The sequence below is a fragment of the Seriola dumerili genome, unplaced genomic scaffold (assembly GCF_002260705.1).
Source record: "Seriola dumerili isolate Sdu_G_001 unplaced genomic scaffold, Sdu_1.0 BDQW01000091.1, whole genome shotgun sequence".
NCBI lineage: Eukaryota > Metazoa > Chordata > Actinopteri > Carangiformes > Carangidae > Seriola > Seriola dumerili.
The window spans coordinates 3,161,967-3,184,820 of record NW_019174346.1 but is presented as its reverse complement, the minus strand read 5'-3'; the positions used below and the strand labels follow the sequence as shown (position 1 = coordinate 3,184,820).

At 43.6% G+C, this 22,854-nt stretch overlaps 1 protein-coding gene across 5 annotated transcripts in view; it reads left to right on the top strand.

The window, feature by feature from the left end:
• mtmr4 (myotubularin related protein 4) overlaps nucleotides 1-22,854 on the top strand; it is a 46,993-nt gene that overhangs the window by 7,402 nt on the left and 16,737 nt on the right. For 2 of the 5 annotated variants that reach the window (XM_022745789.1, XM_022745791.1), the window contains exons 3-8: nucleotides 13,457-13,546; nucleotides 18,194-18,310; nucleotides 19,416-19,445; nucleotides 20,106-20,188; nucleotides 20,720-20,886; nucleotides 21,078-21,174. In XM_022745789.1, the coding sequence (XP_022601510.1) occupies nucleotides 13,457-13,546; nucleotides 18,194-18,310; nucleotides 19,416-19,445; nucleotides 20,106-20,188; nucleotides 20,720-20,886; nucleotides 21,078-21,174 (584 nt within the window). Of the gene's footprint in view, nucleotides 1-6,049; nucleotides 6,199-10,387; nucleotides 10,426-13,456; nucleotides 13,547-18,193; nucleotides 18,311-19,415; nucleotides 19,446-20,105; nucleotides 20,189-20,719; nucleotides 20,887-21,077; nucleotides 21,175-22,854 lie in introns of those variants that run through there. The other 3 variants (XM_022745786.1, XM_022745787.1, XM_022745788.1) reach the window with 3 other exon arrangements.

Sequence of the window (22,854 nt, the reverse complement as noted above, 5' to 3'; positions counted from 1 at the left end):
AATCACACAACTGGGGAGGAGATTGTTTGTTTATATAAACTGTGCTGCAGATTCCTGATTGCTATTAAACTAGGTGCTGCTCTGGACCTCCTAGGTTGAAGGTGAAATGGCAAGAAGGGACTTCTGGACTCTCACAGGAAATGGCACAATACTGTTACGGACATAAACAAAGAGCAGGGGGTTGCAACATGTTTAACAACAGAATGCGCTTCTCAGAATATTGCCACTGTTTTAATTCGCCACACATGTGGTTCAGGGCTACACAGTTAACTGTACTGTATGTCAATTAGAACCGTTCAGATGTTTCATTCATTCATTTTTTGTCAGTAAGTGACACTTTATGATATTGGTCTATTAAGAATACAGAAACAATGAATTTCTCTCAGAAATTCCACTTCAGTGATGAAAAGTCTGTGCTCTAGTTTATTAAATGCAGGTGCAATAAAAAAAATTTGTTCTTTAGGTCATGGTAAAGATGAAAATGTTAAAACCACACAAGTTTTCCCATCACAGAAACATGAAGCAGTACCTCCAGCTTGCTCATGCATGCTAACAAACACATGGCCATGTTTTTGGGTGGGAAGCCAGTGTGGGACCATGTATTTGTTGCTGCAGTAGCGACTCCTGCTGCTTTACAGGTGGATTCTTTTGTAATTGACAAACATGCAGATAAATGCCTGGACATAACAAATTAGCCATGGTCATCTCTAAACAGGGATTTGTGGAGTGAGTGAAAGTAGATCGACCCCAGGCAGCATCTCTCTACACTTCATAAGTAGTTTTCTCAGCAGGGTTACGGTTTTATTGCACTGTTTGTTTCATTCAGGAACGTGCTGCTGCTTCAGTTAAACTGCTGTGTAGCAGGAACAGATGTTAGATGTTTGATGACTGCCACATGTCTCCTGTACAGCTCCATGTTGTTGTTTAGTTGAGTGGTGAAGGTGTAACAGAAGTAGGTAAGGTATTGGGTAGAGATCTGTCCCTATTGCCCTCTAGTGGATGCTACTGGCTGTTCAGTTCTGAAGCAAAACTCAGACTAAATAGTTTTTGTATTATGTAACTTAACCATGAAAGTAATGTGTGCAAAAAGATAAGGAAATTATTGTGCCGCTTCAAGTTGCTACATGCACCTCTGTTAGAATCTGAGTGCTGACTCTTAGATTTCATGTGGTTTGTCTCATCATGCTGCAGTTGTGAGCCTGAGGGTTATAATTAAACTGAAGCTTAGCAAATATAATGTGCAAGATGCAAGACTATTTGTAGTTCACAACTCTACTGACATTTAACATGAGCCATGCAGGCTGCACTTTATAGATGTGCAAGGCTTTTCAAATGAGGTGTTAAATGCATAATCTTCTGCAATTTTAGCATAGGATATCCAAAATATCTTTTGTCTGTTTGCTCTTCCTCTGTGAACACACAGTGAATGTACCTCAGCCATGAGAGACAGGAAGCAGTGAGAAATTCCTCCTGAAACTAATGGGCCCAGCTTTTATGGGACAGAGATAGGAAGTGTAACAGGAGCATGTGTGTCCCGAGGTTCTGGTCAGCTGGGTCTACAGAATGCCACCGTGGCCACATGCCCAGCTCTCAGCCTTTTTGTGGGACACACGGTTTAGCTCTGGGCTTAATTGATGACAGAGCTGAAGAACAAATAATGAACTCACTGAGGCACATAAAATGAGAAGTGAGCTAGTCCTGTGTTGAAGTTCAGTTTTTATGTGTTTGTGAAAAGCATCTTTTCACTGACCCCTCTCTTTGGGTGCGGCTGGGTGTGGTCAGAAGTTTGCTCTGTTGCACTTGTAACCAAACTCAAACAGTGACATAAGGTGCACTGAACACTGGAATCACTGGAGATCAGCAAAACTCATATTTGAAATTGAGTTGTTGTAGCATTTGTGCAACATGATTTCGCAGCTGTCATTTTGTCAGGTCTGATGCTCTGTGGCCACAGCTAATGATATTACCTGCCCTCAGCTGCTGTTGATCTACGGGTTAATTTTCTCAGGTAGGATTGTGCGACATTTGTTCCAGCAGTTTGTTCCACAGGTAATATGATCCTTTTAATCCCGTCTTCTGAAGCAGTGTTTAATTGCTTCCCAGCCTCCAGCTTTTGCGCTGAAACAAAACGGGAAGTATTGAGTTCATGCTGTTGTCCACTCATGCTGCCATATTGTTAGCAGGATAATGCGATCATGGAAACGAGGACAATGGGGTTATTTTACCCTGCCCTCAGTACCCACAATGCACTGTAATGCTACCTTGTAGGGGTTGTGCCAAACTAGCAAGAGAGAAGTTAGTGTGCTTTGCAAAGATGGGTGTTTTTTTTTCTGTGTTACTGCCCCATATGATGTCACCTTCTTACATAAGGATTAAGTCACCTGGATGTGTGTGCAGGTTTGTTGTTGTTGTTGTTGTTGTTGTTGTTGTTGTTGTTGTTGTTGTTTTAAATGCACTGACCACACACCAGAAGCGAGGGTGTGGGTGAGGTTGTTGTTAATGATTTGAATGTCACTCTCTTTGAAGGGACTTTTACTTCTAACACTGTTTGACCTCACTCTGGTTCCCGAGGCCTGGCTGTCGGTGTCTGGTTCCCTCTTCCTCCTTTTTCATTTGATCCAGATAATGGTAACGCTGTTGTTTTGTTCAGTGTACTTTGTGGCTCTTTTTAATCGGAGCCTGTTGACCAGAGCAGTTTGAGATGTTCTGATATACAACTTTTAATGGATGCCTGGCAGCCAATCAAAAACAAGTAAAAGGACAAAAGTTGCATGGCTGAGCATTTGGAAGCAATATATTGGACAGCCTGCATTTTAATGCTTTTAATGCATTACGTTAAGCTAAATCCTGCTTCAGGCTAATAGGTCAGAGTTGCCGCAGCTAACTGTAACAAAACACATTTTACATCTACAACCCATTTTACCCACAAAATAACTGTAATTGATTTGGAAATCACATGTTGTAGACTGCAGGTTATGACTTGTATGAGTTCAAATTACACACAAAATACACACAAAAATAACTCTATGCATTTACAGACACTTGAAACATCCATATGCAAATATTTTGTAGTTTGGATAGAGTTTAGCTCTGTATACGCATCCTTTCTAATGGCTCATCTTATTTATATCCTCCTTCTATAGTTGTGTGTTAACTTGCAGGCTGACACTCTGCATTGGTGACTGGCTGCCCTCCTTTCCTAAAATAAAATGTGAGACACAGGAGGCCAAATCTGGTGCTCACTTTTGTGGCTGGTTCCGGGCGGGGCTGTTCAGACAGAAAGGGGGAATTTAAAGCCCAATGTTTGGAAAATGATTTGACAGCCTGAGCTGTGCACTTAATTCAAAGTTTATTGTTTGAAATCTCCAAATTGCATATACAGGTTTACACCGAAGTAAAATGTCAAAGCAGATATATGTATATGTGTAATTCACACAAATTTATGTTCAATCTGAAAAGAAATCATTTTGAATGGTCTACCTCCTGAGGTTATACTGAAAGTCTGAATAAAGGGTTCAAAAGTCTGCTGGAGATTTTCTCAAATAAATGAACGCTTCAGACAGAGGTGCTCAACAACACAACACAAGCTGGTGTAGCTTCTACCATCTCACCATGATGGCTCACTAAAGCATTTCTGCACTGACAAACTGAGCTTCGATGTAATTCATAATGCTTTATTTCACTTCTTTATTTCGCTGGAGGAAAATAAATGAAAGGAGTCACGGGTTTATCATGTGATATAAATGATTCTCAGTACGCTTCTGCCTGATTTGTGGAAGTGCATTTTATAGCAGCAGTCCATTTATCTGATGAGATCAAAGTCACACAGCACGAGTGTAATGCATCATGCCTCCTGCAGCATAAGGATCTCTGCTCTAATATACAGACATTCAGAGTGTGTGACACAAGAGAATCGGTAATAGGCATTGTTTTTGTGTTCAAAAGACAATTTAATTAGATGTTTGTACATAAATGAATGCTATAAAATCATCTGATTTTAAAACTGGACAGTTGTACATCTAACTTGAAAACTAAACTGCCAGATTACTATCATTAAAAACATATGTAGTCACAAGTAGTTTTTTCTTTTCATTTACGATAATTGAAGAGTAGAGCAGATATTGTGCTGCTGGATACGCAGGGACAATGTGCTGAAGCAGTGAGGTTGAATGACATGCTGAAATGTCTCGCTGTGATCTAGACCCTCGTGATATGTGATTTGGAAAATGTATTCTTACTTTACTGTGTCCGGTAGTTGTTCTGTATTTATTAACTATCAGCAGAAAACATGACTTGTCTGTAAATCCATTCATTCATTTAATTTTTGTTGGTCTGCACGTACTATAAAAGAAGGTGGTTTTATCTTAGCTTCCAGAGAAATGTCCCTCTGTATAGATATAAAGAAGGCGCTATAATAGAGATAACATTAGTTGTAGTCATTTGTTATTTTACACATTATTCTGGACATTTTGCGCATTACAGAGGAAGGCACAGTACAGTATGAACTATAGGTAGATGTGTGCAAATACCTACATATCAGTTCACCTCTACAGACAGAGATGACATTGTACACTCCCTGGCAGTCATGAAGAAGTATGAGTAACCGCAGGTTTATACAAAGCCGTTGAAGTGTGTCTGTTTGAGAGAGAGTTGTAAAATGGAAATTTAGAAGGGAAGAATTGGGTTGTTTATTTACCTGGATTACATTTACGAACCCTCCCACACCACACCATGAAAATGCATCTCGTTAAAATGTGACCATGTTGAAATTACTTTATGGGACCAACCCCTGTAAAATTAATCCCATTGTAATAGTGCGGCGTCTGTATCCAGCCTATGCTACGCCGTTATACGTGTTATGTAATGTGGGGTCATACTGTTGAAGGCGAGTGGCTGTCACGACTCTACCATGGAGGAGATTGGGGCAAGAGAGGGGGAAGGGCCGTGTGGAGCATATGGGACACTGTACACACCACATACATCCCGTGACCTTCCCTGATTTCAGGCACAGGAAGGTGCTGCGACCAGCCCATGCTAGGTGCAAAGATGTACTGCACTTGTGTAGGACAGTGCCAAGAAGACACGTAGAGACAGGGGGGAGAGGAAGAGTTTTGTGTCTGTAGAATGCTGTGTCACCAGAGATCTCCGCATAGACTCACTCTGCTCAACACCCTCCCTCCTCTGTCCTCTGCCACGTATTTTCCTCCTGCACTAGATCAGTTGCTGCCAAAGCAACGGTTTTGTGACGGGATACTGTCCAACCGCTGGATGGAGTGTGTCTCTGCTCTCCGTCTGTGTGTGTGTGAGGTTGTGTTTTTTGTGTTCAGCGTAGCCTGTGCACACAGCCACGAGCTGACGGTGTGTGCTTGGGCAATCGCTACGGTGTGCTGCAGTTGATGTCAGGTGGTGCGCTGCATGGCGGTCGGAGCATCTTCTGGTTGCTGGCGGTACACTCCAGGCTTTACCGCCTCATTGCTGAGGGAGAGGCATATTTATGAGGAGATGTCGGTGAAGGGTGAACAAGGGTGGAGGAAGGGATGAGAGGGAGACGGGGGGAGAAATGTGTGCGAGCATGTGAATGTGAGAGAGGGAGGTAGATGCGCATGCAGAGGGAGGAGCTTAGCATCAGGCAGTTCCCTCTATCTTCCTTTCTCTCCTGCTTTCTCTTCTCGCAGTTTCCCCCCCATCCACTCGCTACAGTTGAGAAGGCACATCTGCAGTCATTTCATCACTTTCACCGCTTTCCCCTCACTCATAACTCAGCTGATCGGGTGGACCGCTGCTCTTGGACTATCCTTCTGCCAGCAGTGCAACAGGGGCTGTCTTCAGACGCCAGCGTGCTCTCTCTCTCTCTCTCTCTCTCCTCTCGCTGGGAGCGGTTTGGGGTGGGGGGTGGGGGGGTTGGGGTTGGGGTGGGTTCCCGAATGAGAGCTTGTGACTACTGGCGCGTTGTCCCGTAGCACCTCTTGAGAAGGGGGGGAACGTGCAGAAGGTGGAGGGGGAGAGGGGTGGCAGGCAGAGGGGTTCGGAGTGGATGAGGGGTGGAGAGGCTCCGGCTGGGAGAAGAATGGTTATGCCGGCTCCTCGTGCTCTGGTCGTGCTGCTGCTCCATAGGCTGTGTGTCATCCTGGCACAGCCCTGCCTCTCCTCGACATGAGCCTCGCAGGAAGGGTGTCCTGCTCCATGCTCAACTGCTTTGTAAGTCAACAGGCTTTTATTTTGGCCTTCATTTTTGTTTGTGATGGGTGTGTATCAAAGCCCTCCCCTACCGACCTCGCCGTGTGTGTGTGTGTGTGTTTGTGTGTGCCTGCCTGGCAATCAGTGGGGGATGGGGGGTTGGTCACCACACGTGAGCGCTGCAGTTATTAAGTAACCGGCACTGATTCCACATACAAATAATTGAATTACCTCAGTGCCTTCTCATGCGTGTGGTGATGAAAAGCTTTTATTGCTGTCATTACTTAACTCTGTGGGATGGAGGGCTCTGAGCTGCCAGTGCGTTGATTGGCAGGGAGGAGAGGAGGGGGGGTCAGGAGTAAGGTGTGTAAACCGTGTGCTGCTGAGAGTGAGCACATTGTGCACTCACCGCCTGAGAGCAGTGTAGTGTGTTCACTGCAGTGGAGAACCTGCATTGTGCAGTAGTCATGGTATTGGGGTGTATACTGTCAGGGGTATGAAAGGATGACTGATGTAGAGGAGGAGGAGTTCTTCTCAGTTTGGTCTGGACACAGAATGATGAAAAGGTTGACAGACTAGGAATAAGACAGGATGGTCTCAGCCTCACATCTCGGGGCATAAATTATCTAATGGTTCACAAATTAACTTCCGACCTTTCAGTGATGTTCACGGTCCTCTGTCTGGGCCCATTAATCGCTAACTTTCAGCTAGTGTTTCTTTCAACCAAACAGTAAATTCTCTCACATTCACCTGTCTGCCATCCCATATCATTGGTCCAACAAATATAATATACCCTTTCCAAACTTGGTAAAAACACCATAGCCTCCTTCATATATTTGATTTGCAGTAATTCTGTCACTGACAAAACTAGTATCTGATAACTGTGTCAGTGGTACAAAACACCCATCTAAATCATATGTCATTAGGTTGAAATAAATACTCACTGGTTACAAAATGTTTGACACTGGGTAATAATAGATAAAATAGACATAAGTAATGAAATGTATTTCATAACAAGATGATGAATGTACAGCTCTGCTAGTGGCTGTGCTGCTAAATGTGCTAAATGCTAATGTCCAAGCTCACTGTAACAATGCTAACATGCTGATGTTTAGCAGGTATAGTGTTTACCATGTTCAGTCTCTTAGCTTATTGTGTTAGCATGTTAACATTTGCTAATTATCACTAAACACAAGGTACAGCTGAGGCTGAGGGAAAAGTATTTATTTATAAACCAAAAGTAATGGACACATTTCAATTTTGAGTATCAGCTGATCATCAAAGTAAATATGATTCAGGATGTTTGACACAGTGTTTCATGGCTGTAAGTTGTTGTTGAGATGTTTCAGTTTGAACCAAAGAGATGGACAGACCAACACACAGCCATTGCCGTCCACAGAGCCATGTTGCTAACATGACTAACAATGATCAGACAATAGCAGCAGGGCTGCTAAATAGAAATCATCATAAGCTAAACCTTAAAGAGTTAATGTCTTGTGCAACAGGCACTGAGTTAGACCTACTATGTATAGACGATATTGAATGATGTTAACATTTTCAACATCTATTATTGAGAAAGCTTTAATCTAATTTCCATCACTAGCTCTTCCAGAGAAAGCATTGTGAAGTTATCTGGTGGATCAGGAAGAGTGCTGCAGCTGCTTTTTCTTTTCTCTGTGAGCAGACATTGACGTTGTGACCAGGCGCTACACAATTTATGATCTCTCTTTAATATGTCTGTAGTGCAGCTGAGTCAGCAGTTCTTCTTCTGCGTCAGTGTCTGTATAATTTAGTGTCCAGGTTCCTCTCTTACTTCAGTGGATCACAGCTCTGTCAGTCTCCTCATGTGGAAGAGGCGGCTGCAGGACTGTGCCAAGTTTTCATCACCGGCGCTATTGTTGTGATTCAGCTGCGGAAAAAACATCTTGTGTTACTGTTCCAATATATCATGTTTATCTGCCTCTGTGATATGTTGTCTGCGCTAAATGGAGCCATAAAAAGCACTAATTGAATTGGTTAAGATTTTTTCTATGACTCAGATTCTATTATACCCACCAGCTAAACGAATCAAAAGTATAAGTACAGCCAAAAGCTTTTTGGGGATTTGCTTCAGGTCGTTTACCTTGTTGCACCCTCGTTGGTACCTGTGAAGAGTCTGGTGTTGGGCCTCACCACACTGCATGACACCAAGGCGGTGACAGCCATAAAACATGTACACAGCAGGTGACAGTCAGTGTGTTGTGATGCTAAGGAAGCTGTCATGACCACAGCGTCCTGACAGCGGACTGGAGTCAGTGAAATGAGGCAGAGCAGGTTGGATTTTTTTACTCAGAAGAAGAGTATTCAAAGGGTTAAGTGATGCTTAGCTGACACTTTCTGCTGTTTTCTCAGAATCAACAGCCCAAAGTCTTTGTCTGTTCCCACACGAATCTCTCTTTGCTGTCTATTTTCCTTCCATCCTAATGTTTGGAGAAGACCTATATTGTCACCTGTTCGTTACATCGCCGAGGAATGAGCACTTTAAATATCTCTACATAGAAAGACCTGTTCTGACTCTGACTCTCCAACTTTATATATGTTTCAGATAACTTCTGCTTATTATAGAAAACCCTGGCTCTGCCTCATTCCCTCAGCTGTCGGAGCGCAGCTCTGTTATGAGCCTAAAATGGGACTGATCATTTAGAACATGGTGGTCTATGAAATATTAAGTCGGAGTGAGGGCAGGGAGAAAGAAATGCATTAAAAGAGATTCGTCATACTCTGCCATCCTTGATCTTGACTGATGCCTAGTCCTAACCGGACTCTCAGCAGAGAATATCTTTTGTTTTGGTTGTTTTCAGCTCGTATTTGGTGATTTTCATTCCCCCCCTGTCCTTGCTTCCTGTGTTTCCATCCGCCCTTGTCCTTTCCCTCCTCTGTGGCAGCGCATTTGGGTCAATCTCTGCAATTTAAACAATGTCCTTACCTGTGCCTGCCTCATTTAATATGTCCAAAACAGTAAATAAGTGCATGTAGCCCACATATTGAGGAGGTCACCTTTGCATCATGTAGCGATTCTCTAATCTGCACATCTCTAGGACAAAACCTCGGTCAGATTAAGTAAATAATCTGGTGAGTAAGGACAGCAAATTGTTTCCCAAAGCTTCAGAGAGAAAGCGACTCGGGCTCTAAAAAGAGGTTGTTGTATCCATGGCAACCAGACACTTATTCATGAAGACAGTGCCACTGTCTTTTTCTCTACCTATTCCACCTTCATGCTGTCAGTTTTGTTCATTTCTCCATTCACACACGTGCAGAAATCCCTGGAGATAGTTTTCCCTGGAAACAGTCACTCAAACGTGTTTTCATCAGACAATTACAACTTTATTTCAGTGTAGTAAAAATGAACCCTGCATGTTTTTACACCACATACACACGTTTTAATCAGCTACACTGGAGCTGTGCTAGCTGATATGGCAATACATGTTATCAAGACATTGCATGTGCTATCAACCCTGACATTTATATTTGATAGATGTGCGGAGGCGTATGTGTGTGTGTGTACGTGTGTGTGTGTGTGTGTGCGCATGCCTGTCAGCTCCAGCTTTTTGATTGCTCGTTGGACAAAGGTGGGGGAGGGTGTGCAGGCTCACAGCAGTGACAAAGCAAAAACGTGTTGGGCACAGGACAAGCTGTGCTCCATCTTTGTGAGTCGGTAGGAAGTGAGAGCATTTCCCTTTTCCTTTAATCTTCTGTAAGCTGATTGTCTGGACACCATGCAATGGACCAGAAATCAGAAGACAGAAGTGCCTCCCTGCCTGCGTTTGTTTGCCAATGTAATGACAGAGTTTTAAGCCCTGTCTTGTTTAAGTGTTATCTGCCGTGAGGAGGGACTTATGAAAATCTTCCTCCTAACGCTGCTATACCGATGTCTGTGCTGTAATGCAGCTCAGCCTATGTTTTACTTTACTTGACATTTTCTGTCCTTTTGTCTGTTGAAGCTGCCACAAAAACTTGTCAGGTGAACAACCGGGAGTCTCTTCTTTCTGATGTTTCATGTTTATCACCAACAACGCATCCGTATACGCCAGCCTGTGTTCATAGACTGTGTCTTGGATTCACGGGGCAGTACGACATCTACACAACTTTTAGTCAGCTATTTTTTTTTTTTGCCTTGAAAGTACACTGTGTTCTAGCAGGCGTCCCAGGAGTGCAACGTCAGGACTGCTCCATGAGAGAACTGAGTAAATGGTGCCAAGGATCTACCAGGTAGTGCAGCAGAAGATGTATTGGAACAAGGGAGTGGATGGATTATTGACGTGTGTGTGTGTCGTTCCGGTATTACCCATGTTGTGGGGACCTAAATCTGTTTATACATGGGGATTGTCTTGCTTATGGGGAAAAAGGCAAGGCCCCATTAAATTCAAGTGTTAAGCTTAGTGTAAGTTTAGGTTCAGCTAAAGCTGAGTGTTAGGCAAGTAGCAGGAAATTAATTAATTAGTGAAAGTCAGTGTAATGTCTTCTGAAGTCATGGAGACGTGTGTGTTTGTACATATTGAGTTAATGTTCCTCTCTAGTGACTGGCAGTGAGTTTCTGAGTGGGAGACTCTATGACGATAGTTTCTCAAGTAATTTACGGCAGCTGTCTGACACGCCACGGTAAACTTTATTCCCTCAGAGAAGGCCAGCGGGTCTGTGCCTGGATGGCAGGCTGGCGCTTCAGACTGCCCGGCAACAGTGTGTTAGATCAACCTGTAATCACCCAGCCCTCGCAGGGTACCTCTGACTGATGGCCACTGTCACTGTCCGCCCATTCTCAGGTGAAAATAAGTCAAATTGATGACGCGCAGCTGCCTCGTCAGTCTGATGTCGAAGGCAGACTCAGGTCAGAGGTCAAGAGATTAGTGGCGTTGCATTGCAGAGGGAGTTGGAGGAGTTCAGACAAGTTTGCTAGTCTGAAGTTGAGGCATGTTAATGATGATTTTCTTGCACCACTGTTTGACTTTTAAATGCAATATTTTACAGTGAGAAACAGTTGAACACTCAGCGGTGTAACAGTTTATGGTGTAGCAGTAGCAGGTAGCCTGTGGTGATTTATTGTGTTAATCTCTCCCACACACACACACTTGCCATACCTATAATAATCCATCAATACAAAGGCAGCAGCGAACAGTTCTCCAACCAATTGACACTGAGATCTGGACCTGTACTGTGTCCTTGCTATACTTCGATTTAGGGCTATAGCTAATGATTATTTTCATTATCTATTAAGCTGCTAATTATTTTCACTATTGATTGTTTTGCCTGTAAAATGTCCTTTTTATATTTTGCGGCAGCATCTTCCTACTCCTCGTTTTGTCCGACCAACCTTCCAAAATACGCAAAGATGCTGAGTTTACTTTTATTTATTTTATCAAAATAGTTTGAACTCATACATTTTTAAACATTTTATTGTTTGAAATTGGTAAATTTCCAACAAATTGTAATTAGTAGTTGTTGATGCTGCTTTCTGAATAGCTAACAGTACTCTTCCTTCACATTCAAAGGTGCATATGTCATGTCAGCAGTAAGCTTTTTCTCTATTTCTGAGCCTATAGATGTGCACTGTAGATCGAGCCTCTGTCAAAACTTCAAAGTCACTGAAGCTGATAAATGATGCTTTGGCTGTCATATTCTTATGATCCCCATGCTAGTGACATGTCAGTTGCTTGTAGGAGAAGGGTTGTCACTGTAGGGACACTGTCTCCATCTGTTACCAGTCAACCCAATGGGTGGTATGCTTATTCTGTGGTTTAATCACCAGCTTGGACCTTTGGTTGACAGATGTAATGACTGTAAACATGGCGGGAGGTCTGCTTGGTCAGACATCAGCGAGTTTCCCACTAAAATATGTGACATTTTGCTGTGTCCTTTGTCCTGGAGACCAGCCTGAGTGTGTGGACGTGGTCCACTGAAATAAACCACAGATGAATGCATTCTGCCTCCTTCTGTTGCCCCTTCGGGGGCTCCATATCTGTTTTCATTAAGAAACAGCATCGATATACGGTCATACTCGGATGGAGACACCAAATCCAGCAGAGCAGTAAAGGTAGCCACTTTCAGGCCGCCAGAAACCAAACTGGGTTTGTCCCCAACCGCTGAGGTGACTCAGTTGCAGCAGAAATGACAGAGACGGGCTGGATGTGGGGTGAAGGACATGCCTGCACATGTCACAGCAGACGATCAGAAATCTAGATAATGTTAGTCACATATCATATATATATACAGTGTTCAATTTATAAATCACATCTCGTATACAAAACAAGGATGACACTCAAAATCTGGATACCGATATACATTTAAATGCGGCGGATTTTAAAGGGCGTGGGCATGTCCTCCACTTTGATCCTTTGATTAGTTTTTACCCCTCTCTCTCTCCAGTGATTGAGCAAACACTTACATCAGGTCATACTTCAGAGGACAGAGGCACAGAAGCTGAAGGACAGGGTTGACTGCCCTCTTTGTTCCTCTCTCATTCTTCTCTCTGCTGCTTCTCGAGGTGTTGCGGTCTAATTTTAGCCAACCCTCCGTTATAACAGGTGCGCACTTGATAAGGCTCCATTTGCATTCATTAATCAGCAGCCATAAGAAATGCCACATTAAATTAAGTTTGTATTTGGTTATTGGATATTAAAAATCTCTCTAGACATTAATGACAGTGCCTCATGAAAAACTGGTCACGTCTGTCAAATACTTTACTAAGTCCCAGTATCTTTATTTGCTCAAGACTGTAACACCCAGTCACAAAGTCTGCAGGGTTTTGGTGTCTGCTGCCCACTTCTGTCTATCATTTGCATATGCAATAACTACTGGCAGAGTGCCAAAGCAAACAATATAAATACGTCAAAGTCGGATTCTTCCTACAGCATTATTATTATTAATCAATCGGGGAATAGGCTGGTTAGGATCAATTGGTAAACATTTCAAATAGATTGCCTCAGTGACCTAACACAAGGTCGTGTGCCCCCTATTAAAAAGGAATTTTGGATCTCTAGTAGTCAATATTTAATCTGCTACGTGATGTCTGTGAGTCGGCTGGTGGGGATTGTGAAATTCCACCTGGCATGTATCTTACCACACTGATGAACGCTCAGTACGAAAACACAGAACATGAACTCCCGTGTCTGATTTTACTGAATTTTTTTTTTGGCCTTGTCAGTGTACTTCCTTGTGGTCTGACACTGCCATCATTGCACTGTATTAGCTCAATATGACAGAAGTATTTATCTGACGACCTCTGCGTTGTGTCTGTGTGTGACAGGGTGAAGAGGGGCCTCCCAGTCTGGAGTACATCAAGGCCAAGGACCTGTTCCCCCAGAAGGAGCTGGTGAAGGAGGATGAAAGCCTTCAGGTGAGATGAACGGTCTTCATCAACCCTTGAAAACTACAGCTCTATACCGCACCTCCATCTGTTCTGACACCAAGCTCCATGTCTGAGAGGCAGACAACTTTCAGATGTGACCTCATGTCGAAGCCCTGGTTCCTCTGAAACACCCTGACGTAGCTTGGTGGTATGGGGAGTGGCGTCTCGTGACTGCCAAGATATTACTGCAAGAGTCACAACTCTGCAGGCCTGAGGCCAGACGCTGAAGGAGATGATGACACTGGAGTAAAGGAGAACATTTTTGTCATTGCTCTGCCATGTTTTACCTTATCGGTGTTCAACATGGGGAAAAAGTTAATTAGCTAAACTGGTGGATAACAAAATATTTGCATTTGAATGCAGCCACTGCCCACGCTCGGTACAGATAAGACCTTCATACTTCTAAAAGAAACACATAGATTCAGAATTAGTCTCCTACATTCAGATGCAACGCCTTAACAAGAGCAGAGGAAAAGTTTTGAAAGCAGGAGGTTGAAAATGTTTAAAAAGCTTGTGTGTATGTACGGTATGAAAGGACTGGAGGAGCAAAGGGTTTTTACATGGGTGGCTCTCACACTGACAGGAAAAAAAAGCCACATGAGTGAACAGCCTCAGATATTTAGACTGTGTTTACAGTGTTCTCTGGTTGACCAGAGTGTGACATTTCTTTGCTTTTTAAACCAAGGAAATAAAAAACACAAAGATCAGATTATGTGTAAAATACATCTGCACTATTACATAAATAAAATGTAATATGCTTGATATGTGTACGTAAATCCACATGTCCTTCCAACATCAAACTGCACTGGCTGACCGTAGACGCTACCACCCATACAACACTATTACTGGCTCTGCATCAGGTTGAAACCCCTATTTTATTGTCATTATTTACATGTTATCGACCTATAAAATTGCACAATTTATCAGTGCCTTCAAGACCAACTTGGTTAAGTACAACAACAAAAAAATTACTTTGGAGGTTTGAGAACTATAGAGGAATACATTATCCCACGTTGTTCCACTGAAATAAGCAGAAGTCACTGTAGCAGATGAAGGACGGGGAAGATAAAAAGCATTTAAGTCATTGAAGTGAGAAGGATTTGTAAGTCTCTTCCACAGTGAAGATGCCAGTAGCAAAATTGTGATGGGCAACTTGCGCTGTGCCCTCCATGGTGTTGGGTCTGTGCTCTGTGGCTGTCTGATGGTTAATGGAGCCGAGCATCATGTGTCTGGAGAACTAGACAAAGGAAAAGTGGAGGGAGGAGGGATTTGCTCAGCCTGGGGTCACTATCTGTTGTTTCTCTTTTTTTGTGGTTTTCAAGTGGAGCACGTTTTCCACTCGGGCTGCAGTGAACTGCAGGGGCTATCAACCTGTTCAAAAGTGTTCATTATTAATATTGTTATAATTGTTATTATTATCGTGTGTTTTCAAAAAGACTCTCTGTTCCTTTAATTCCTGAGAAGCAGTGTGAGAAGAATGGAAAGTTTTGAGGCTGAATCTTAAGCTGAGGAACCGGAGGGCACTTATAATTACACTTTGTAATTATTCTCATTTTAGTCACCTTGCAACATTTTCTATTTCTGCAGTCTTTTACTTCCCCTCCCCCTCCATTGACACACACACACACACACACACACACACACACACACACATACACATGCAGTCACTCATTGTGTCTCTGCTTTTGTGTTTTTCTTTGTGCACTCCCATAGTTTCACTGACAGCTGATGTCTCTTAACACAGTGTTCCTGCAGGCAAATTACAGGCATTCCCCACCATATTCAATACCCTGCTGCTTTTCCTCTTGTGTGCGTGAGAGCCGCGGTGCATGCTTTGAGTTCTGAGTGTGCATTTGCACACGTGCATGTCCTCACAGACAGGCTGCTTGAAGCGGAAGTCACGACTCACAAGTCAGAGAGTGTTATTCATGGGTCTTTCAGCGCTCCCTCTCTCTCTCTTCCTCTCTCTTTTCCCCTCCCTCCCTCCCTCCTTTTTTTATAATTCTGCCGCTGAAGGCCTCATAGAGGAAACGTGACACAGTATCTTCTGCTGCATTCGCTGCCGGTGACTCATGCACCCACTTTTGGAGCACAGCTTGTTTAATGCAGCTCCCGGTCTGTGCAGCACGTTAGCTATGGCACTCTCAGCAGGACATGTTGGTCTGTTCCACAGCAGAGCAGCGCACAGACTCAGTCGTTGCACGTTGTCACTTCTGCTGCTGTTCAGGCAGTAGTGCTCAATGCAAACTGGCTACGTTCCCTGTCTCATGACAAATGCAAAAATGCTTTTGATTAAGCTTTTCCCTTTTTTCTCAGTTTTTCTACTATAAAACTAAATCTACAGCTTTTTCTGTCACTATCAACAGCGTCAGTTCTCTGTTTTTGTGCCAGTCACTTTAAAGTTGAGTTACAGCCGTCGCATTTTAAATATTCCACTTTTTAGAAGTCGTAGTGCGGGGTGCCAAGGGGACTGCTGCCTATATTTGGCTCTGATGGTGTCTGAGTGCAGATACTATGTGCTCCATTTCCCAGCTTAAGCTGTACTCTTTCGCCTCATCATGCCTCCTGTCCGGGCTCACGCACACATTTTCAGTTAGAGATGAGCAACAGCAGGTGCAGCGGTACATGTCAGGGTTTTTTTTCTTTTTTTTTAACATAAGCTCTCTGGACCAAGAGTCATCGACACTCGGATGCGCTGACAGCTTTTGACCTTTTGCCAATCATTAATATTCCTTTTAAAAAGACAAGAATAGTTTTGTTTTATTTTAGATTCTTTATGTTTTATCTCTTCTTAGATGTTGACCTGTATTTATCTGTCAGTCACATCCAGCTCGTGGGCCCTGCTTTAATAAAGGCTGTGCTTTTAACCATGTGGGCTAATGTTGTTTCAAGTGAGCCTGATTTGCTGACATCTCACCATAATCCCCCATCTGCCTGGCTGCATGTCCTCTTTTAACATGCACCAGTGGGTGCTCCTCTGCGTGACTCAGCATTGCATGCTAATGCAGGATGAGGTAATGTTGTCTCTAAGCAACACTGTTGTCCTCACTCCCAGCAACTACACAACCAGAGCCGGGTCGTTATTCATGTTCCCCAATGATTATGATTATGTTTTAGCAGCCAGCAGTAACAGCAGCACACGCAGAAGAACACTGAGAAAGAACACTAAGAAAAACTGAAGTGTGAGGAGGTCATGCAAGTGAAGAATGCATGAGCATAACACAATCCTCATTTTGTCAGATGGGAGACGGTGATGTCCGAGTAATAATATCCCAACAGGCTTTACTGCTTCACATCGGCCAGGAGGAGTGTTTTATGCAAGGTGATTGAAAAAGAAAAGTCATCAGTACAATAACTCAGAGTTGTCAGTGAGAAATCGGCCGCTGTGAAATCGGTTGTACGTCTCCATTTTTATATGAAATCACTTAGATGCTGGCAAATGTAGCTGTGCGTCTCTTCCACGTGGTCGGCTTTTAAAGCTGATGCCCTGCCTCAGAAAGAATTGAAAAATGTGTTCTTTTAACCTCTGTTGGGAACCAATTATCTTAATGTAGGGGTCTCGTTGCAGCCAAAGCCCGGCCTTGGCTGTGTCTGTAATAAAATGGGTCCAAGTAAGAACGTTAATGGACAGTTTGGGTTCCCTCACTGTACCGTCAGCAGTGTGGAGACAGCCTCCCTCCCAGTCCTGCCTCTTGTCTGCCTGCTCACTCAGCCTCACCAACAAGCCCTCTGCACTCACAAAGGTCCTTCTGTAAAACTACTATGAACTAATTGGACAGTAACACATGCAGAGTTTCTCATCTCCCTTTTTCTCAGTCAGTGCGAGTTTAGCTTCCAGTGGGCAGTTGGTTTTGTTTAGCACTGCGTATTTTAATGCTGTTGCCAGTTTGATTTAAGTTTTAATAAACGACACTAGAGTGGTTCTACAAAAGTTCAAAAATGGATCAGTGTTAAATTTTGTCTTAGTGCAAAGCAGCTGTACTGATCCTCATCTGAATAAAGTGCACTATTAAATAACAAAGTTATTCAAAATCAGAAATGATCTAATTAAAGAAGTAAAGTCAAAGTTTACTGTTGACTAGTTAGAATGATTTTAGCGATGCTAGCAGTGTGGCTAAAGGGATAGCAATGTCTACCACTGGTCAATGTTGATATATATCAACAACTATTTGATATTTTATTTTTTCAGACGTTTATGGAGCCTTTTTTTTTTTTTGATGCTCCGACTAGTAGCTCAAAGTTTTTCCGTATCAAGTGTGATATGCCAACGTCTACTCTGACCTGTGACCTCACACCACAATGAGGTTGACATTTGGGATCTGAGTAAAAAGCCTCAACAGCTTTTGGATGGATTGTCATGAAATGTGCAAATGTGGTGCAGACATTCATGTCCTGTGACTGTACCTCTGTGCCCGAGTACAGCCAGACGGAGCTACGAGCATGATTGCGGAGTTTTGTATTTATATCTTTAATAATGAGAACCAGCGTGGACAACACAGAGCACAGCTTTAAAAATAGACTGTGGATGTTATGATTATCCGCACAGCAGACATAATGAAGCCCGACTGTAAACAGGTGCTGGTGTCATGTTTTTGCAGCGCAGACTAAAACATTTTGTTGTTTGTGTCCCTACAGGTGCCATTCCCAGTTCTTCAGGGGGAAGGGGTGGAATATCTTGGCTGTGCCGATGAAGCCATCATTGCCATTTCTAACTACAGGCTCCACATCAAGTTCAAGGACTCTGTCATCAACGTGAGTGCACGTCACAGACAAAAAACACACAGAAGAACCGCAAAATTTTCAATTTGGTCCAGATGGCACGAGTGTCACTACTGCTGCCATGCCACGCCACTACAGAAAGCCAATAGCAGGAGAGAAGAGGTTGTAAATTTTCATTTGGACGCTCATGAGCTTTTTTCCCTTTTCCCCCATATACATTTTATGAACATATAATTGTGCTAACAAGGCAAATAAACCTGCGAGTATTTTACACGAGGTGCCCGTAAAGTGGTTTTAGTCATATCCCAGCGAAGTTGGCGTGAAGTTGTATGTACCAGGTTTGTACCACCGGCGTGGCGGGCCCTCTGATCTTCAGGCAGGAGAGGTTTGATCTGACATCTAGGCTCCAAAGGCTCGGCCCCCGCTGGCACTGATGTCCACCAGCTCGCTCCTGCTGACGTCAGGCCTTGCTCAAACACAAACAGGCCAATTGTTTGCATCCACTGGCAGTGAAATTCCTCCTTCATCCCAAATCCCTGTCATTTATTCCAGAAGCTGAATCCCTGTTGGAAAAGATGACAGGGATTTGAAAAGGAGGAGGGGGAGAGGGCAGATCAGCGGGACGTTCGGGACGCCTCTCTAACCTTGACTTACTTTATCGCAGGGGAGTCGGATTAATGCGTTCAAACGTCAGCAGCTACGAGTCCCTATCGAACTGGTTTCCTACTGGGCAGAGTCCTGCCTTGACCCCAGCAGCACAGAATGAACTCTGTATGAATGCCAACAGGCCACAACCTCTCACCCACACCCCCCACCCCACCCCCTTCTCAACTCACCCCCCTACTTCTAAGCTGTTTTCTTGCCCTTTGCTCCCGTCCATGTTTGTCTTTCTCTCCATGATTTCCATTTGGCTTGGTCATGTGCTGCAAGTAGCGCACTGCGTGATCCACTCAGTTATCTTTCATCCTCTTTGATGTTTTTCTTTCCTTTTTAACTCATCATTTCCCTTTTGTCTCCTGAATTTTTTTGGTTTAAAAGTCTTTTCCATTTCCTCCTCCTGTCTTTTGTCTTCCCTCCCTCCTTCTCTCTCTCTCTCTCTCTCTCTCTGTGTGTGTTCCATGGTGTCACTGTGTTTTAGACCTACCCAGGTGTGGACAATGAGATATCTGTGAGTACCATATGATAAAACACCGCCCTCTGCCACAGTCTAGACAGCTTAATCATTCAGCTCTTCTCCACTCTGCACGATTACAGTGCTCTGAGGCCAAATTGTAATTTACATTCAACTGAGTGGTGACACTGGATTTATTATAATAATTTTCTGTGAAAGCTGCTAAACGATTGTAGTGGTGTGTTGACTGACCTTGAGACTTTAAAAAAAAAAAAAAAACAGGTGTTATTTTCTGTGATATGACTTGAAATAGTTGTTCTTTTCCCATTCAGAGAACATCTGCACCTTGTTGCTTAAGGGTTTGTCCAAGAGTGAAATTGCATGGGTGATTTTGTGAATCTTGGCAGTGGCTTCATTAACACCTCAGTCCACACAGTATCACTTAAAAGCTTAGAAAGCAGAATAGACAATCCTGTGAACAACTCCAGGTTTATAGCTGTTGCTTGGCGTCTCAACAGAAGTCTAGACACACAAGTTAAAATACTGCAGAGGCCGTATTCTCCTCCACAGCGAGGTTAAATTCGTACTATGTGTGCTGTGTAGCCTGGATTCAGTCTGTACTAGGCCGGAGGGTGGTAACCTCTTTGCAGATGTGCTGTCTGCTCTTGACAGTGGGCCATCAGGCTGATCACACAAGCTCTGTGTCTCCCCCTGCAGGTGCCTCTCAGGCTGATAGAGAGTGTGGAGAGCAGAGATATGTTCCAGCTGCACATCATCTGCAAAGACTCCAAGGTAGTCAGGTAAGGAGAGCAGCTCGCCCTCACACCGTATCAACCCCGCAGACAGATTCATGCTGTCGTTAATCAGAGTGAACGCAGCGCGGCGCTCTGGATCTCATTTGAATGAATAATACAATAGTCCAATTATGTCTGGTCTTAAAGAGGCAATTTATATCACACACTGCCACAACTAACTGCTAATCAATACATGTACAGCTAAGGTGTGAAAATAGCCATTATAACTCTAACAGTTATAAAATGATTGAAAATAACTTCAACTTAAAAAATATAGTTCAAGAGAAAAAGACAGAGACCTTTGAAATTCTCATCTGCTGCTGAGAGGCTTCAGACTCGGCAGCAGCTGTGCCAGCGGTGTTTTGGTTCCTCACCATTAAGCAGCCACATTGTTGTTGTGGCTGGAAAATCACCGAACATCTGAAGAAAGTTTTTTTTTTTTTTTTCTCCCAAACACAAGTGCATGAAGTTGTAAAGGAGATAATTTGTTGCTGGACCTCACTAATCTTTCTAATCTTCACACTGGGTTCACCACAGATGCCACTTTGCAACGTTCAAGCAGTGCCAGGAGTGGGTGAAGCGTCTGAACCGGGCCATAGCTCACCCGTCCCGGCTGGAGGACCTGTTCGCCCTGGCCTATCATGCCTGGTGTCTGGGAGGCAGCGCTGACGATGAGGACCAGCACGTTCATCTCTGTCGCCCAGGTCCCACACACACAACAGTCATTACTGAACATGAAACTAAAGTTTAGGAACAGTTGCGCCTCCGGGATTGTGTACTGTGCTAAAATGATTTCTTCCCCCCGTGCTGTGTGTGTGTGTGTGTGTGTGTGTGTGTGTGTGTGTGTGTGTGTGTGTGTGTGTGTGTGTGTGTGTGTGTGTGTGTGTGCGCGCAGGTGATCACGTGCGTCAGAGAATGGAAATGGAAGTGAAGAGGATGGGCTTCGACACACAGAACATCTGGAGAGTGTCGGACATAAACTGCAACTACAAGTACGTCACACATGACACATCTGTCCTGGCAGATAGCTGTAAAATAGTCCAACTGTCAGGAGTCATGATGGTCATTTAGAAAGTCACTGAGTGACAACAAGCTTATAGAGCTGTGACAGAGAGTAGGCCTTGAGCCAAACTGTACAGATTTTGTGAGAAACAGCTTGTGTGTGTGTGTGTTGGTACATCCCAGCACTGTGTGTCAGACCTCTGTTGGGAAAATGCAGATTTTGAATTAGTGCTGAATTACAGTCACATGTGGGGGGATAGCAGTCGTGTTGGATTTAAATTACACAAGTTCACCTGAGAGGTGACTCTGAGAGGTTCATGGCTCGCTCACGGAGTCACAGCTGTAACGACTTTAAATCAGTTTGTCAGAGGAAGAAATGTGCGGCAAAGATGCTGCCTGAGCAGAAAGGCAATCAAAGTACTTCAAGTAAATTAAAGTAATTTAAAAATAAATCCTGAACACACAGACACAGGATATCATCATCTCAAGTGTCCATCACAAATAGATCCACTTAGAAATCATAGGAAAATCCTTCATCAGGTTTAAGTTTTCTTCAGCATCAAATAAAAGCACTGATAGTTGTCTTTGTATCCATGAGAGTAGTGCAAAAGGAACAGTTAAGCGCTAATTCAGCAAACTTTTAATGGTGCTAATTTGACAAAATATGAACAATTATAGGCAAAATTATCGAGCCCTGTAATTCTCAAACGTAGAGCATGATTATCCCTCAAATTGAAGTAAGACTAATAACAGGAGTGACAAAATCCATTAAATACATCCTTTTTTAATGTTGCATCTATTGAGCATGGGGGGGGGAGGGCACTTGTCTCAGTTTCGTCTGAGGGGGAGCCCACAGTGTCAGACTGTGAAACCCTTGGTGTAGATTCACAGCAGTGAGATTAGGTTCCAGTGGTCACCCAGAGTCACAAACACAGTCAGTCAATAATCCATACGCTCAGTATGTTTCAGACAATCCTCAGTTTGACGTTGAAGTTTCTTCAGACGTTTTGATGCATATCTGCTGTGAGTCTGGTTTACCGTTGGTATCTATTGTAACTGCTGTGAATCCAGGCTGACTACAGCTGCCATGCTCCATAAATGACTCGACAGTTTTTCCTGAGTCCTCTTTCAGGCTCATGAATATTTAATACCCAAAAGATAGATTTGCAGCAGATTGTTCCTTTAAATATCCCCAACAACTCGAGTCAGTGTGTGGACTTGCCTTTGTCTCATCCGACCTCTCGCGGCAGCAACACCCTCACCAGGTCCAGTCTCTAACACACACACACACACACAAATAAATAAAATTGTAGCACTCAGTCAAGCAGAAATTAATTCAGTGTACCATGCGTATGTGTGTGTGTACCTGTGTGTGTACCTGTGTATCAGACTTGCGTCTCCTTTGCTGTCTGGGCAGATAAATGCTACAAAAAAAGGTCAGTCTGCTCGGAGGGCCCAAGAGAGCACATCCTGCTGAGGGAGACAGACACACAGGACAACTGGCTAATTAAACAAGCCGCAGCCTGCTGAGGCCCATGACTCAGCACAGTGTTTCACTTTCCATCTCTCACACACACACACACACACACACACTGTCTCCCCCTCCCTCCTCAGACCGTGAGCAGGTGAAGAGAAATTGAAGAGAGTATCATGAGAGAGGAGGAGGAGGA